Source organism: Callorhinus ursinus, unplaced genomic scaffold (genome assembly GCF_003265705.2).
Source record: "Callorhinus ursinus isolate GAN/ISIS: 27379988/994484 unplaced genomic scaffold, GSC_fseal_2.0 scaffold44, whole genome shotgun sequence".
Lineage (NCBI taxonomy): Eukaryota > Metazoa > Chordata > Mammalia > Carnivora > Otariidae > Callorhinus > Callorhinus ursinus.
Genome location: NW_027397106.1, coordinates 2,534,970 through 2,551,163, shown reverse-complemented (window position 1 = coordinate 2,551,163; position 16,194 = coordinate 2,534,970). Strand labels below are relative to the sequence as shown.

Here is a 16,194-nt window from a genome sequence, read left to right as displayed (position 1 = left end):
CCAAATGTGCTGCAGTTCCCACCTGTTCATCTGGGTCATCAGCTGGGGTCAACCCCTCTTTGCCAAGGAAACTCTTCAAATCTTTGCAGTTAACTGTCACATCTCCCCCCCAAAGACGTCCAGGGCCTTCCAGCGTCCCCCTGTGGCCAGGTTTCTGATTGTCCACCCCCACTGTCCTGGCCACTGTCGTCTGAATGGACTCCTCTTTAGTAATGTCCTCAGAGTGGTCAGACTACAGAAGAGCCGAAGTAGACTTGGCACACTACTCTCTTCCTGGTCCCCACACCTGTCCCCACTGGCCACCAACTGCTGTTGGCTCATGCGCTGTCACCATCGGCAGCTGAATACTCTAAACCAAGTTTATACCCACTGCTGTTTTCTCTCTCCCCGTCCCTGTCCCGTGCTCTTGGATTTTTTTTTTTTTTTTAACTTCAAGTGTGGCATGGCTTCTGTCTATGCCCTCTCTCCTTGCCTTCGGGCAGCCCCTCTGCCCACCTCTCCTTTCCCAGCCCATTCCCCCACAGGTCCGCTGCCAAGGTGAGATGGGGAGAAGCCTCTCAGAGAGAAGGTAGGGGTCTGCGTGGGAACACACTGTCTTATCAATATGGACTGCAATCATATCTGAATGAATCCCATATCCAACTGTCATCTGTACTCCTTCAGGGAAGGAGAAAGTAGGTCACATCTTTTATGCAACTCCTTTACACAGACTCAGAAATATCACATAGGGTAAGGTGGTAGCTTAACTTGCTCCATTCTTGAATGTCTGCATCTATGCTTCCCCCAGAGGCATGGATTCCAGAAAACCCGGCCCAGGACCCCCACTGGGTGAATGGGCTCAGTCTCTTATCTTCTGAGCTCCTGTCTCCTGGGAGGCAGACCTCTCTCACTCACACACATTCAGTCTCTCTTATCTTTGAGTCTATGGAAGACTAGCCCCCTGTCTGAAGGGCCCTTCCCTGAGGCCCTGCCCTCACCTACTTCTACTGTTTTCCCCAGGCCCGTTCCACTTTCTAGCCCTCTAGGAGGGCCAACCTTTGGGGTAAAGCTTCCCTTCCCCAGAATTGGCATCTACTGCAGGCCCTACAGCTCCTGCCATGGAGGGTCTGCCTGTGTCCACAGGACAGGCCTTGCGACCACCTTCAGGCTAAAAGGTCCACAGAGACTCATTGCTCTGATTTCTCCTCCCTCTGAACTTTCCCCTCTGCCATAATCTATCATTTGGGTTGTGAGTACCTGAAGATTCAGAAACGCGTTCAGTCAGCACTGCATTCCCAGGGCCGAGGCCACCTCCTGGCACACGGCTGGAGCGGAATGAATGCGTGCTGAACCAATGTGTAACGACTTCGGAACGAGCGGCCACTTTCAGCACTAGTAAGATCATGTCTGCAAGGTCTTTTAAGATCATGCAATAAAAAATAATAAAAATAATATTTCCCAGATATGAATAATAGCAGAGGCCTGCAGAAATTTAAGAAGAAATCACTTATCTCTGACTGAACAGCAGTTTGAGATCACAGAAAATTTTATTGTAGAAACACCAGAAATGTCAAGCCCTTCAAGGTACAATCTTCAACCAGGAAATGATGCGGTCACGGCACTCCGCAGGGGACCCCTACTGAGCCCGTCCGATGCCCCCAAGAGAATCAGGGACTTGGAGGTTGCGTTAGGACTCAGCGAGGAAGCGAAGGTGACTCCAGATCTTAGAAGCAACACCACCCTCCCCCTCTCCAGGCCTGCTAGTGGGTTGATAGTTTCCCCTTCCTGTCCCCTCCAGCGCATCTCAAACATTATCTCAAACATCCTGTGTAAGGCCTGAAAGGAAGGGTCAAATTCTCACGAAGTGCTCAGTCACAGAGAACAGGAGGCAGAGGGACTTTGAAAGCCCGGGAAAGGGCACCATGCTTCCTTACACATAACAGGCAGCTTCAGGACTGGTCAGAATTGAACCCTCCCAAGACCCATGCTTGATCTTCCAATTCCTCCGGGCCTGGCACCTGGACACAGCAGCTCTGGGTGGCATGTGCCTAGCCTCCTGGACAATTCTCAGGAGGGCCATTATGAAGCAGAGCTCAGGAAGGGCCAGGCTGCCGACGAATGGAGCTGTCAGGAGAGGCAGGACAGAAGAGAACTCCATGGCTTCCCCTTGACTCCTCTATTCGGGGATAATTCGTCCTCCCAGGGGACAAGGATGCATGCCCTCTGAAATACGCCCACCTTGAGCTGTTAGCCCAGAGAATAATGCTTCTTAAGATGGAGATGTGGAATCAGGACCAGACATACTTCAAGGTGCCTGATGAGGACAGCAAATCCATACTCTCCATCAACATGAAAGTATGAGGCTAACAGACCAACAGACAGGAATGGGTCCCCAGTACAGAGGTTCCTCTTGTCAAGCTACTCGCCCAAACGCTTCATTCTGTGGGTCCCCTGAGGGAGAGATTATTGTTCACAGGGCAGCCCAGGTGCAGGAAAGGGAGCCTGGGGGTGAGAAACCTGGTGTCCTTGACATTAACTCTCCATTATCCGCTCTGTAGATACTCTGCAGGCTTTTTTTCTCCAGTGCTAGACTGGGCCCCTGGGTGTCCCCAGGGGCAGGGGCAGGGGCAGGGCCAGCCGAGTGGAGTCTGAGTGGAGAGAGGCTGTGATTCTGACCACCAGCCAGCGCCCTCCAAAGACAGATCTGCTGTTTGGGGTTATCCGCCTGCTTCACCAGCTAGCGTGGAACGTGTTAGCAAAGCTGCTGAGACCCATGAGGGAAAGGTAAGTGAGAGGGGTTCAGGAAGGGCGCGGAGGAGGGGAGTTCAGGAGAGCGCCCTCCGGCGGGGCTGTGTGAGCCTCCCTCTACTCCACGATTCGCTTGTGGGAGGTGTTGGTGGAGGTCTGGATGATCTGCACGCGGGACGAGCCGCCGCCGCCTCTGCCCCCGTACTTGCTGCTGCTCCGGCTGCTCCCTCCGTAGCTCCCGCCGCCGCCACCCGCGTAACCACCTCCACTGGCCCCTCGGGAGCCCCCGCCGTAGCTGCCGCCGCCCCCACGGGAGCCGCCGCCGCCGGAGCCCCCGTAGCCTCGGCCCGAGCCTCCGCCGTAACTTCCGCCGGAGCCTCCAGAGCCTCGGCCGCCGCCGCTGATGGTGGTCTGGCTGCTCTGCACAGCTGTGGGGAGAGGGCAGCCCGAGCTGGGGTCAGAAGGGCTGGCCAGGGGACCCGCCTGCACCTCCCCCCTGCACCCCTCTGCACCCGCCCTGGGGCAGCCTCCTGCACCCTTAGTCGCAGGCAGCGTCTGACTTGCAAAACCATACAGGATGAAAATTTTCCCGTTTTCCAAGTATTCTTCACAGGACAAAGCACTGGGTGTTTTACGGAACTAATGAATTGTTGAACACTACATCAAAAATCAATGATGTACTATATGTTGACTAATTGAACATAATAATAATTTTAAAAAAGACAAAGCATGTCAGGACCCGTTTTCATTAGCCAAATACCTTGACGAGCTCTAAGCTGCTACTGATTATAAGGTCTCATCAACATTAAGATACGTAAGCACTAAAATCGTAACAATTTATTTCAGCGAATTTCTCCAGGCTCCCCAGTCTGTGGGCTCACTGTGGTTTTTCATGGTGCAGGACTAGAAACAAAATCGCTGACTGCCGGTCCCTGCTGGCCTGCCTCCCCCCACCCCCGGCCCTCCCTCCAGCCGCTCCAAGCAGCCCCCAACCTGGACCCTGCTACTTACAGATGCTCACGTGGCTCTGCAGCTCCCCTGACATCCTGTAAAACCAAAGCACACACATCGGTCAGACCAGCAAAGCCCTGGGGAAGGCAGGTGACAGACGGCCTGGAGACATCCAGAGCAGAGACAGTCCCATAAAGTGAAAAACTGTCCCCAAGCTTTAGGGAAAGGTGGGTGCACAGGCCAGGAGGTCAGGGAGTGAGGGGCTAGAAGGGGTTTTAAACAGTTTCTGGAAGCCATTTAGCACTGGCTGCAGTGGCTTAGGTTGGGGTATAGGGACATTCTGCTCAGAGGCAGGGGAATGATGACAATGACACATCCTCTGCTTCTGATTTGAATGTTTCTGCTCAGCCCGGGGCTACCAGTCTTTCCAGAAAACAGGGATTGTCTTCCCTCCAAATAGTCGGTCCCACCACTCAGGGAGGCAACCTGCACGTAGGCCCCAGAAGTATGGTCCACCTGCTCTCCTCGCCCTCCAGCAGCTTGCGGTAGGTGGCGATCTCCACGTCCAGGGACAGCTTGGCCCCCAGCAGCGCCTGGTAGTCTCGCAGCAGTCGGGCAAGCTCCTCCTTGGACTGCTGCAGGGCCTCCTCCATGTCCTGCAGCTTCTGCCGTGCATCCTGAAGGGCCTGCTCTCCTCTCTCCTCTGCATCCGAAATGGCCATATGCATCTGCTCAATCTGCTCAGGAGAAAGTCGCAAAGAAGAACCGAATGGGGGGTGAGTTTCAGGAGCCCCATCTGGCAGGGCCCTGTGGGAGGCGGCATGTCTGGTCAGCCCACCCTGAGCATCCTTCTCACCTGCTTCTTGATGTTGTTGATCTCTGCCTGCAACCTCTGGATAGTGCGGTGGAGCTCAGCGATCTCCATCTTGCTGTTCTTCAGCTCGTCTCCGTGTCTTCCCGCTGAGATCTGGAGCTCCTGGTACTGAGGGTCAAAGGCAACATCGTGGTCAACCTGCTGCGCACCGCGAGGCCTTCCACGAGGGAGTGAGTCTACCTTCCCAGGCCCTACCCAAAGCTGCTCTCCAGGGACAGTTCCCAGGTACGCCCCACCCCCAGAGCTGTGATACCCGCCATACACACTCCCGTACTAAAGCTCCCTCGTTTGAGTCAGGACACCACACACACACATACACACACACAGTGTTGTTCAAGCCTCCCTCCTTCTCATCAGTCTCTGGGCCAGACCCACATCCCAGACAGACAAAGCTACTCCTGGATGCCCTTTTCCACCTACTTGTTCCCCCATCTAAGCCTTACTACAGGCCCTTACCCACACGGGGACCTCTTCCCTTTTGCCACCACACCCATATTCCTTCCTACCCTTTTCCAGGATGGTTTCCCTAGCAGCCATGACCTTATTTCCTCAGAGGCCATCAGCATGCCCCTTCTTGATTCCCATTCTCCTCTCTATGTCGTTTCTGTATCTACATGGCCCCATCAGTAGGCTCCCATGGGCAGGGCTCTGGAGGAAGCAAGGGGCAGGGGGTTGCTGGTTCAAGGGAAGCTCTGCATTCTGATGCTTTCCCTGTTGACCATCCACCTCCCCGGTCTGATGCTGAAATCCATGCCACTCAGAACCCCTGCCTGCAGGGCAGTGAGACAGAGGCCCGCCAAAATTGGAGTTGAGAAAGCAGATCGCCAAGTGTCAGGAGTTCAGAACGTAGGGACCGGCCTTTGACCCTTAACTACAGTCTTCACCCTCCAAAAAGGTCCGAGTCCATTGATATTAAAGAAGTAATCAAAGATGTGCCTGAAGACTTAGCCACAGAGATGTTTATCTGATAAAGGTAAATTCTTACCACCGAGCATCATGCTGCTATTAAAAATGGCGTAGAACATTTAATGTCACAGAACGGCATTCACAAGTAATAGGTGAAAGAGTAAAGTACAGAACTACAGCTTAAAAGATCTCATTATGAAAAAAGTAAGAATTAAAACATTATAGTGGTTTAGGGCATGGGTTTGTAGGCGGGACACCTAAATTTAAGTCCTGCCTGTGCCGCTTACCAGCCATAAGACCCTAGGCAAACTGGGTGAGTTCATACTCTACTATCTTCAAAATAGGGGTAATCAACTCCTTACCTCGCAGGGTTGTTGTAAGGAGTAAATGAAATTTTATATATATGTATAAAATGTATATGTGTGTGTATATATATATATATATATATATATATATGTGTATATATATATATATATATATATATATATATATAAAATAACTTCCAAAATAAGAGAAAGATGAGAGAAATTCTGAGGCTACGTCTGGTTTGGGGTACCAAGTCTGGGTGGAAGGACAGCAGTGCCCACCTTGGTCTGGTACAGCGCCTCGGCCTCATCCTTGCTCTTCTGTGCGATCAGCTCGTACTGGGTCCTCACCGCATCGATGATGCTGTCCAGGTCCAGGAAGCGGTTATTGTCCATAGACAAGATGACATTGGTGTCGCTGATGTGGGTTTGCATCTGGGACAGCTCCTGCAAGGCATAGACCACAGGCTGACTCCTTCCACTCTCCTCCTGGGGCCTCAGGTTCCCTCTACTGTCCCCTCAAGGCTCTTTGGGGAAACCAGAAGCCTGGGCCAGATGAGAGTCTTGGGGAAGGTTCTTTGAATAGTTGTTGTGCCCCAGGAGGTGTCTTAACTAAAGGTAAAGGCCGCCAGACCTAGCTTCTGGGGAGAAGAAAGGAGCGTGAATTCAGAGCTCCTGTAGGCACTACCTGCCCATCATGCCTCTCCTGTGTCCTCTCTCCCCGCCTCACTTGGCTTGGCTGCCATCTTGGGCCCTCTGACAGGCAGACTTGCTCCTTGAGAAATACACGAGCTCGCAGAGCCATAGAAAGGACTCTCTCCCTCACTTTTGAGCCTGGGCTCTACCACCAACTAGATGAGTGACTGAGCTGGTGATTGAGTCTCTCAGTGCCTCAGGTCTCTCATCAGCAGAATGGAGACCAAAACGTGGCAAAGCTCCTTGCACAGCCCCTGGCCCAAGGTAGACATGAGCAACAGTAGGGCCAGGGGTGGTAGAAGGATATTATCCATCACCACTGTAGGCTTCGTCCCTTTAGGATCCACACTGTCCTCTCCGACAGAATTCCCCAATAACCCTATTGGATTCCCAGCACTGGTGAAGATTTCTGGTCGGTTTTGTCCCTGTATGTCCTGGATATTAACCTCATTTCCAGATAGAATCAAGAGCTGCTCCATCTTCTCCCTCAGGACACTCCCTGCCTCCCATCTCCAGCACCTGCACCCAGGAATCTGAGCACTGGGGGTGGGGAGGCTGACTCCAGTCCCAGAGTTGAGGTTACTGGAGAGAGGATTGCCTAGTGGGTCATGCTGGGTTTCATGCCTCCCCCTCCAACAGCCCATACCCTTTGTGACATGTGAGGGAAGAGAAGGGTTTCTCATGAGGACTGAACTCACCATCTCAAATAAATACTTCAGGAAACTGATCTCTCCAAAGAGAACATTCACCTTGGACTCCAGGTCTACCTTGCTCATGTAAGCAGCATCCACATCCTGAACGGCAAGCAAAAATATTCTGACTTTATTGTCCAAGTGTTGCCTGCCACCAGCTCGCTGGGTAACTCAGGCAAGTGGGAAAACCTCTCTGGGTTTATTTCCTTGCCTGAAAATTTCCTCACCTCACTCAGGTGAGGCACCTGCAAAAACTCTGGCTTTCCTGGCCAGGAAGAAATGTGACACCAAGGCCCTCATCCCAGTCAGCCACACAAAGCACCCAGGTCCCTCCCCAGGTCTCAAGGCTGCACATAACTGACACTCAACAGGTGTCAGTTGATTGAACTTCACATTCAGGACTGTGGAGAGATGAGCACTCAAGGAAGGCTCCAGATTCATATCAACATCGCTTTCAGACTTAACCCCTTCAGTGCAGGGGCCCAGCCTTCAGGCCACACCCTCAACAAGCTGCCCCTAGCAGTCATCTGCCCACCCCTTGGTCACACAGCATCCTACAGGAGTTCTTCGCTCTGCTCAGTCCCCTGGACCCACAGTCCCCCTAGGACCTCCCCCATCCTTCACCTTCTTCAGGACGACAAAGTCATTTTCAGTGTTGGCCCTCCGGTTGATCTCTTCCTCGTATCTGTGGGAGGAGGTAAGAAACACAGATAGGCTGCTGAGGCTGACCTTGGCTCCTTGAGATTTCTCCTCACAGCAAGCGGCTTGGAATGTCCCAAATTTTTAGTGTTAGACTTTGGCTATCCCCTGCCAGCGGATAGCCATTTTTTGCAGTTGAGGACATAAATAGCCACTTTTACTAAATTGTTTTAAAAAGGAAAAGAATGTCACCTACAATGTTGCCCCCCAACACCTTCAGTGTGAATTTCATCTTTCCCTTTTTGAGTCACACACTCTTGACTCTCTGATTGGTGTGCCAGGTGATGTCAAGAGTAGCACCCTACACCCCTAGCATGGGGAGGGAGAAGCCACTCAGTTGCCTGCACAGTGCTGGAGCAGCCGATCTGGAATTAGACAAGTCCCGACCATTATGATTAATAATAGCTAGTGCTTAGTATGTGCAGGCACAGTCTAGGAACTTATTAAGCATAATGTCAAGCATAATGTCATCTAAACAAGTGGTTCTCAAAGTGTGCACCCCAGTCCACCAGCATCACGTGGAAGCATACTAGAAATGCAAACACTCTGGTCGCATTCCAGGCCTACTCAACCAGCTTGCTGCACACCAAAGCCTGAGAGCCCAGATCTGCCTGTCACAGCAACCCAACGGGGAGGGTGCTTACCATCCCCACCTTACTAAGGTAAAAACTAAAGGCTTAGAAAGACAGACTTGGCAAGCAGCTAGAAAGTGGCAAAACCCACCAGAACTTGGCTTATCTGGGTCCAGCACCCTGAAGATAGTCTGCCCTCACCCACCCAATACAATTGAGAGCTGACTGGTACCACCATCCTACCAGAGCTGCTCTATGCAGGATGGTGCCCTCTGCGGTTGTGTGGTACAGAGCCGGGTGGCTGCACCTGGGGACCCTGGTCCACCCTTCACATATTAACACGAAAGCAGAATGTCTTGCCCCTGAATCAGTTCCCTGCCGTGCTTCCCTCTGACCCCTTTACCCTGCCTGGGCTCTCACTTGTTCTTGTAGTCCTCCACGACATCCTGCATGTTCCTAACTTCTGTGTTCTGGCGCATCTGCTCAGCACTGAGAAAATCCACCTGCCTCCGCAGCTCACTGATGTAGTTCTCCAAGATGGGCTCCAGGTTATTCGTCTGAGTAGAGGTGTTGACTTGCTGTAGCAGCTCCCACTTTGTTTGTAGCACCTGATTCTGCTGCTCCAGGAATCGCACCTAGGAGCAAGAGACTTCCAAATTCACCCCAGGCTGTGGGTCCAAGAAGCATCCCCCACGGGTAGGAAGACTGGCAACCACACAGCATATCTGGACCTCAGAGAATCAAGATGGCCCCTCTTGGGATCTGAGAGCTTCCCTTTCTGTGGGACCAGGACACACAGAACACAATGTGGTTTCTGATGGTTGACCAAGGGCTGTAAGCTCAACTTGCCTAAAATTAACACTAAGTTACTAAGCTAACTCTGGTTTTGAAGGCAAACCACCTCCATTGGAGTGCCTTCTTCCCTTCAGCTACAGCCACCTACACCACAGAGCTGTCACTCCCACGCTCCACACTCTGTGCCAACGTACAGAAACGGTGCTGCAGAGCATCTGAAACACTAACATCTCCAAGGCTCATTTCTCTTTGTGGCTGAAATGTTTTCTGTGATTGAGGAGAGGAGACAATAAGAGAGAAGAAACAATCTGACTTAGAAGATTATACTGATTTCTGAAAAAAACCAGCCCGGGTGCCCCCATCCTGCAGACCCCACCACGTCCGCTGTCTGCCAGTGTGTTTCAGGAAGGTCACCTCACTTAAATGTTAACTCAGAATTTAAAAAAAAATAAATGCTCCCACTTTTTATTTTTTTAAAAGGTTTTATTTACTCATTTGACAGAGAGATAGAGAGCACGAGCAGGGGGAGGGGCAGAGGGAGTGGGGAAGCAGACTCCCCGCTGAGCTGGAAGCCCGATGTGGGACTCAATCCCAGGACCCTGAGATCATGACCTGAGCTAAAGTCAGATGCTTAACTGACCGAGCCACCCAGGCGCCCCTGTTTCCACTTTCTAAAAATGTTGTGTAATGCATGCCCATGCCCCAAAGTAAGGACTTTGGGGGTGTCTAGTGTTTGGGAAATACTCATGTTGCTATTCTCTTCATTAACTTTCATTGATGCAGAAAATGGAGAGTGGACATCCTCCTGTATTCTATCTCTTTTCCCGAAACTGGGCACAAAGTTCAGGTATAGGGTCCAGAGAGCTGACTGGCTATGCTGACCAAGTACATGGATTGTGCTCCGCATGATCATGATCAACCCTCACCTTGCCTCTGCAGGTTGCCCTCAGATGGAGCCTCCCTTCCCACGCCTTAGGTGGAGATAAGGGATGCCTCTTAGGTGCGGACACACACACACGTGCACACACACACAACACACACATGCACACACGCACACATGCACACACATGCACACTCCAGGATCCTCCTGGGAGTTGTGTATGAGCACAAACCCATCGCTTTGTGCAGTCAAAACAGAACCCTGAAGACACTCCCCTACAATGGGGCACCAAGGAGGATGCCCCAAACCCCTGGCCCTTAGGACTGCCCTTCTGAGGGGCCGGCCTTTGTTAACTCCCTTTGGATTCTGACTCTAGGCTAGGAGACGTGCACAGTGAATGCTATTCCCCATGGCTCATTTTTGTTAGCTTCATCAAAGCAAGAGCTAAGGCAAGCAGATCTCACAGGTTGTCTCAGCTTGAAACCCACCCCCCCGTGGGAAATTCCTGCCACCTGGCCTCGTTTTGCTCTAGTGGCACTGCCAGAAGGTGGACAAATCAAACAGGGTTCTCAGCCCTGTGCTCAGTATTGTGGGAACTGAAGGGAACAAATCTCATGGGCCCACAATAGAATCTCCACATCAAATAAACAATGAGGGGCAGATTAGCCAGAGCACCTTCTGCCCCTGCACACGATACCTCGGAGCACATCAGCAAAAGAACCCAGGGTTCTCGTCAGGCCACCCAAACCGCAAAGGCAGAGACTGGCTGCAGGGAGCGCCAGGCAATTTTAATAAGATTTAATCTCTAGAAAAATCACTGAAAGCCGTTGTGATTTTTCCCAGGCTCCCCAAAACACTCCTGGGCTGTGTCCCATCAGCCCCCAGATGAAACTTAGCATCATACTGAGCTCACCTTCGTGCTGGAAAAAGCACACCCCTCTTGGCTTGTCATGACCCAGGGACCTCCTGCTGCCTCCGGCAGCCCAGATCTCCCCAGCTCTTTGCTTGGCTATGCCCTATTTACCCTTTGGTCTCAACTAAAGTGACATCCCCCTGGTGTCTCGCCTTCATAGCCCACGGTCCTTTGCCCGGAGCATCTGGCATGATTTGCTGTCACTTGGTGCTGTTTGAGCATATCCCTCCCCTGCTGGGGGAGCCTCAGGAAGGCAGGCCCATGTTGTCTTTGGTCTCCTATGGGCACAAGGTACTCAGACCCATGGACACACAGCGACCCAACACAGAGAAGACAGTTCATAAGTATCATGGACTAATGAAATGCTAAGGGCTTTGGGATTGCCTCCAAGTGTAGACAGCTGTCCCTCTCAATAGACTGGAAACTCCTAGAAAGCAGGGGATTTTGTCTGTTTTGTTTGTAATTGAATCTCCCACACCCAGAATCGTCTGGAACATGATAATTACTCAATAAACATGTTGAACGACAAATCAAATCAGCCCTTCAGGTGTCAGGCCTGGACACTCAGAGAGTAGAAATGGACACAAAGGCTTTTATAGAACCAAAGACAAGGAAAAGGGACCTCAGGAAGGAAAGTGATGGGGTCCATCTCTTCCCATGGGGACACCGGCCTGGCTTTGTTCAGTTGAGGTTGAATCCTCTATGCCAGGTGGTGAGTGGCCTGGATAGTCTACACCCGGAGGCATGTGAAATATCTGGTGTGTCATATGGCCTTAGGGACAATGGAGAAAAGTAACACAGGGATGGGGGACAGAGATGCTGGTGTGAGGGTGCTATTTTGAAAAGGGAGATCAGGGAAGACCCCGCTAGGATAGTGGCATCTGAGAAAAGACCTGAAGGAGATGAGGGAGCAAGCCAGACCACTCTTGGGAAGGAGGCGTTCAAAGCAGAGGGAATGGCAGGAGCAAAGGCCCTGGGGCAGGCGTGGGGTGCTGGAGGCTGCAAGCATGCAATAGTGTCCTAGTAAGCAAGAGAGAAACAGGAGAGGAGCACGGAGGGACTGTAGGGTCACTGCAGACAATGACTTTGTACCGTGGGGAGCTAAACTCCTGCCCTCGCTCTGTTCACTAGACCGTGCTGCTTGAGAGATGTTCCACCCAGTGGTGGTAATGTTGCCTAATTCTCACAAATGCAAGCCAGGGGTGAGCAGTAGCTGCAGGGTGGAGGCCAGATCACACAGGGCCTTATAGGATCTTGGCTTTTATTCCAAATGAGACTAACAGTCAATGGGGGATTCAAAAAGAGAAGTGATGCAATGTTTTTTAAAGAATGGCTCTCGTGTGGCTCTGAGGATGGACTATATCAGCTTAAGGGTGAAAGCAGAAAGACCAGGCCAGAAACTAGAGTCAGAATCCACTGCAGTAGAAGCCTTCTCCCTTCCAGACAGGCCAGAGTCCTGGGGGCTCTTTCCTCTTGGTCATGACAAGCCTTAGGGAAGGACAGGTTGCCACAGTCTCCTGCAACTCGGCCTCTGCCCATAGCCCCATACCATAAAATGCAACAAATGTCCTATATTAATGGTGGAAACCACAGTCAAATGAGTCCCAGGAGATCAGTTACCAGTAGCCCATGGCCATTTCACTGACCTCCAGCCCTCTCTTTTCCTGTCTTCTCCCTTAGCTTAGTCTTGACTTCCAGTTGTGTCACCTCCTTACTCCAGCCAAGCTCTCCCAGTCCCTGCCCTTGCCTGAGGTATAATGACGTTCAGTCAGATTTCCCATCCAAGGTGATCAGAAGCAGCCAGAAGCGCTTTGTTCTGTTGAACTCCTGTTTGGCTATCTCTGGGCCTCAACACGCTTACCCCTCCTCCCCCAGCCCACACACCCTGTCCTTTCCCAACATCTACCCAGATATCAGAGACTGTATATACAGCCCAGTGGTTGACTTTAGCCGTGGTTAATCTGCAGTCAGACCACAGGTCAAGCTCTGGCCTCAACACTGAATTCCTATGGGACTGACGGGAAGTCACTGAGTATCCATGGGCCTTTGTGCCCCAGGGTGCTTCTCACCATATCCCCAAGAACAAAGAACATGCTGGGGAAGCCTACAGGGGCTACTGTGCCTCCACCTCTGGACAAAGAAAAATGCCGGAGGAAGGTCTTTACCACAGGCCTCTACCAGCCTCTGCTTGCTGATCTGGGTCTGGACCAGCCCTAATCTGAGGTTTAATTAGGGAACTAAGGAGAGGGGCTACAATGGCTCCATCTGGCCCATTCTTGGCCTTGGATGAACTAAAACAAGGAACACTGATAGAATCCTTAGTCTGCTATTCACTTTAGCCCTCAGTGATAACCTCAGAGCATTCACTTGGGCTATGTCATGGCTCCTTGAAGACAGGACCTGTGTTCTAGTCTCTCTGTAGTACCTGGCACTGTATCTGACATATAGTAGATGTTTAGTAAATGTTTGTGGGATGGATGGATGGATGGATGGATGGATGGATGGATGGATGGATGGATGGCTAGGATAAGTGCGTATATGGAAACTGAATAATGATGAATGAGAATGAAGTCACTACACCATGTATTTTTTCTGTGGGGTATTTTCACACTTCTTACCTGCTTTCCTGCCAAAAAGAAAAGATAAAAATAAATCCCCTCAATAAGTCAAACTGAGGCCTAATGAGATAAGCGCTTTCTTAAGGTCCCAGAACATATGCTTCTGGAAGTGATTGTTACCACCAAACTGAGATAGTACAAGGTGGTAAGAGGTGGCAGGGCACAAGGCCCTCTCAGTTATTTGATCAGGGGCCAGAGACTCACCTGCCCTTGAGGTACTCACCTTGTCAATGAAGGAGGCAAACTTGTTGTTGAGGACCATAATCTGCTCCCGCTCCTGGGTCTTGACTCTCTGAATTTCAGGATCCACCTCCAAGTGAAGTGGCTGAAGGAGGCTCTGGTTAATAGTCACCTCTTGGATGCCCCCTGGGGGACAGGAAGGACCAAAGCCCCCAAGCCCAAAATTGCCACTCCCCAAACCACCTCCTCCATAGCCACCACCCCCAAAGCCACCACCTCCAAATCCACCTCCCCCAAAACTTCTGCCCCCTCCTCCAAATCTCCCTCCTGCTCCCCCACCCTGGCAGAAACCACTGGCACTTCTCCCCACTAAGCTAATGGAGATGCTTTTACTGCCTCCCAGATTGTAGAGGCTCCTAGAACCAAACCCCCTGGCATGGCTTCCATATCCACCACCACCACCACCACCACCACCACCACACCTGCCTCGGACCTGACACACAGACCCCACAGCTCGACTCCCCCCACCAGAGCCTGCAGAAGAACCAGTGCTGTAAAACCGCCTGCTCCTGGAGCTAAATGCTGACTGAGAGCTAAATTGGCGGCTCATGGTTACTAGAACATCCAGGGAAGTAGCCAAAAGAAAAGTCCCAGCTGGAAGGAGGCAGAGACCCAGGAGGGAAAAAGCTAGGACTCCTTTAACAAGAGATCTGGCTTAGTCCCTATATATACATGCATTTGCTGGGCTGGGCACCTTCCAAATTCTGGGAGGGGAATATTTATGTTTGGTTTGCCTGCCAGCAACATCTGTTTAAAACCTCACACCTATGGGTTGCAGAAATTGTACTGTAGATAAACTTCCCCAACTTGATCATTTATCATTCATCTCTTGCTATTTAGAGATCAGAATGCAATAACCTCTCAGGACCGAGTTGCTGGAAACTCCTATATGGTTTCCCCCAAATCATTAGCTGATACCTTCCTAAGAAACTCCACCATTGAATTGTTTGTCTTGGGGTGTGACCAGGAGATCTGGGGCAAAGCTAGGGGTTGTCTAGCTGCCTTGTGATCACAGCTGGGACAGGGGTGGAGACATCTGCTGCCACAGCATTACCCTGATCAGATGGAAGCTTTGTTCTGACCTCCCCTCCCCCTGCTTCTGCTCCCTGTTGTCATTTATCACCACGATGAACATCCCAAATTTTAATCACATGAAAACGGGGTATTGTGGTCATTGAGTGCAAGTGAAAGCCAGGGGACTCTGCCCAAGACTGTTCACATTTTGCTGGGTGCATCATGTGTCGCTCTATGTGCCTCAGGCTCCTCCTCTACAAAGCAGATGAGGTCCTATAGCGCTGAAGATCTGTGGTTGCAGGTGCATTGAGCATCTACCAGGACTGAACATGGTCTTCTAGACCAAAAGACAAACTATCATGAAATCTCTTTTTTTTATTTCCAATGTATTTTAGACCAGTGCTTTTGTAAAATAAAATTTTAAAAGTTTCCCTTAAGAGGAGATTTTTTTTTTAAGATATACAATATACGGGCCCCGATTTTTATTTTTAAATTCAATAGACATAAAATTGTTCTATTGTTAAATGGGAAAAAATTAATTTTCCAAATGGTTATTCTCAAATTCTATATTTATCTCTTCTCAAAGCTGTAACAAAGTGCCCATGGAGCACTGGTGTATGGGCCCACATTCTGGAAAGCACTGCCAGCAAGCATGGAATAAAGCTCATTCATTGAGCATCAGCGTCAGCCAACAAAAATGTGTGTTTTCCCTCTGGACTCAAATGGATGGCGGCTTTCACCCAAAACTTAATAAAAACAATAATAATAAAACAACAACAACAATAATAATAATTAAATAATCTTCAATGTCCAGACTCCGAAAAGTGGCTAAATGATTGCTTGCCCATTTGGATACAATCATTTAAAATTATCTGCAAGGAGACTGAGTAGGAGCACTCTTGAAAATGCTTATGATACAACATTAAATGAAGAAAGCTAAATACACGAGGCTGTCTGAGCTATGAATTCATAAAAATTAAGAATGCACAGAAGGCAGGCTTAAAAAGTAACCCAAAAAAGTACATCAACTTATTAAGAATTGTAGAAGCGTTTTTTTTCTAATATTTTAAACGTCCTTTTCCTTTGTATTTATGCAATAAGTAAATATTTTTGCAAAAGTTGGAACTGAAACCACAGCTGCCAGCAGCTACAGAGGTGGGAAAGACGGGTGGTGGGAAAGAACAAGAGAGGTGTCGGGGAGCCGCAGTGAGGAGAAGGCACCCTAGGCTGGGAGGGGCTCCGTGGGCAGCTTCAAGCATCCACACCTCATCTGCTCAGTTAACTGCTTTAGTGGACCATCTCCAGGAGACAC

The 16,194-nt window shown here is 50.5% G+C and overlaps 1 protein-coding gene across 1 annotated transcript; it reads right to left on the bottom strand.

Annotated features, from left to right (window-relative positions):
- Positions 1-1,525: 1,525 nt before the first annotated feature.
- KRT77 (keratin 77) lies at positions 1,526-14,418 on the bottom strand. The gene is made up of 9 exons (XM_025882991.2): positions 13,852-14,418; positions 8,843-9,057; positions 7,776-7,836; positions 7,158-7,253; positions 6,046-6,210; positions 4,535-4,660; positions 4,195-4,415; positions 3,739-3,773; positions 1,526-3,155 (listed from the first exon to the last, which is right to left on the bottom strand). The coding sequence occupies exons 1-9, from the start codon at positions 14,416-14,418 to the stop codon at positions 2,845-2,847; spliced, it is 1,797 nt and encodes a 598-aa protein (XP_025738776.1). The 3' UTR covers positions 1,526-2,844.
- Positions 14,419-16,194: the final 1,776 nt, after the last annotated feature.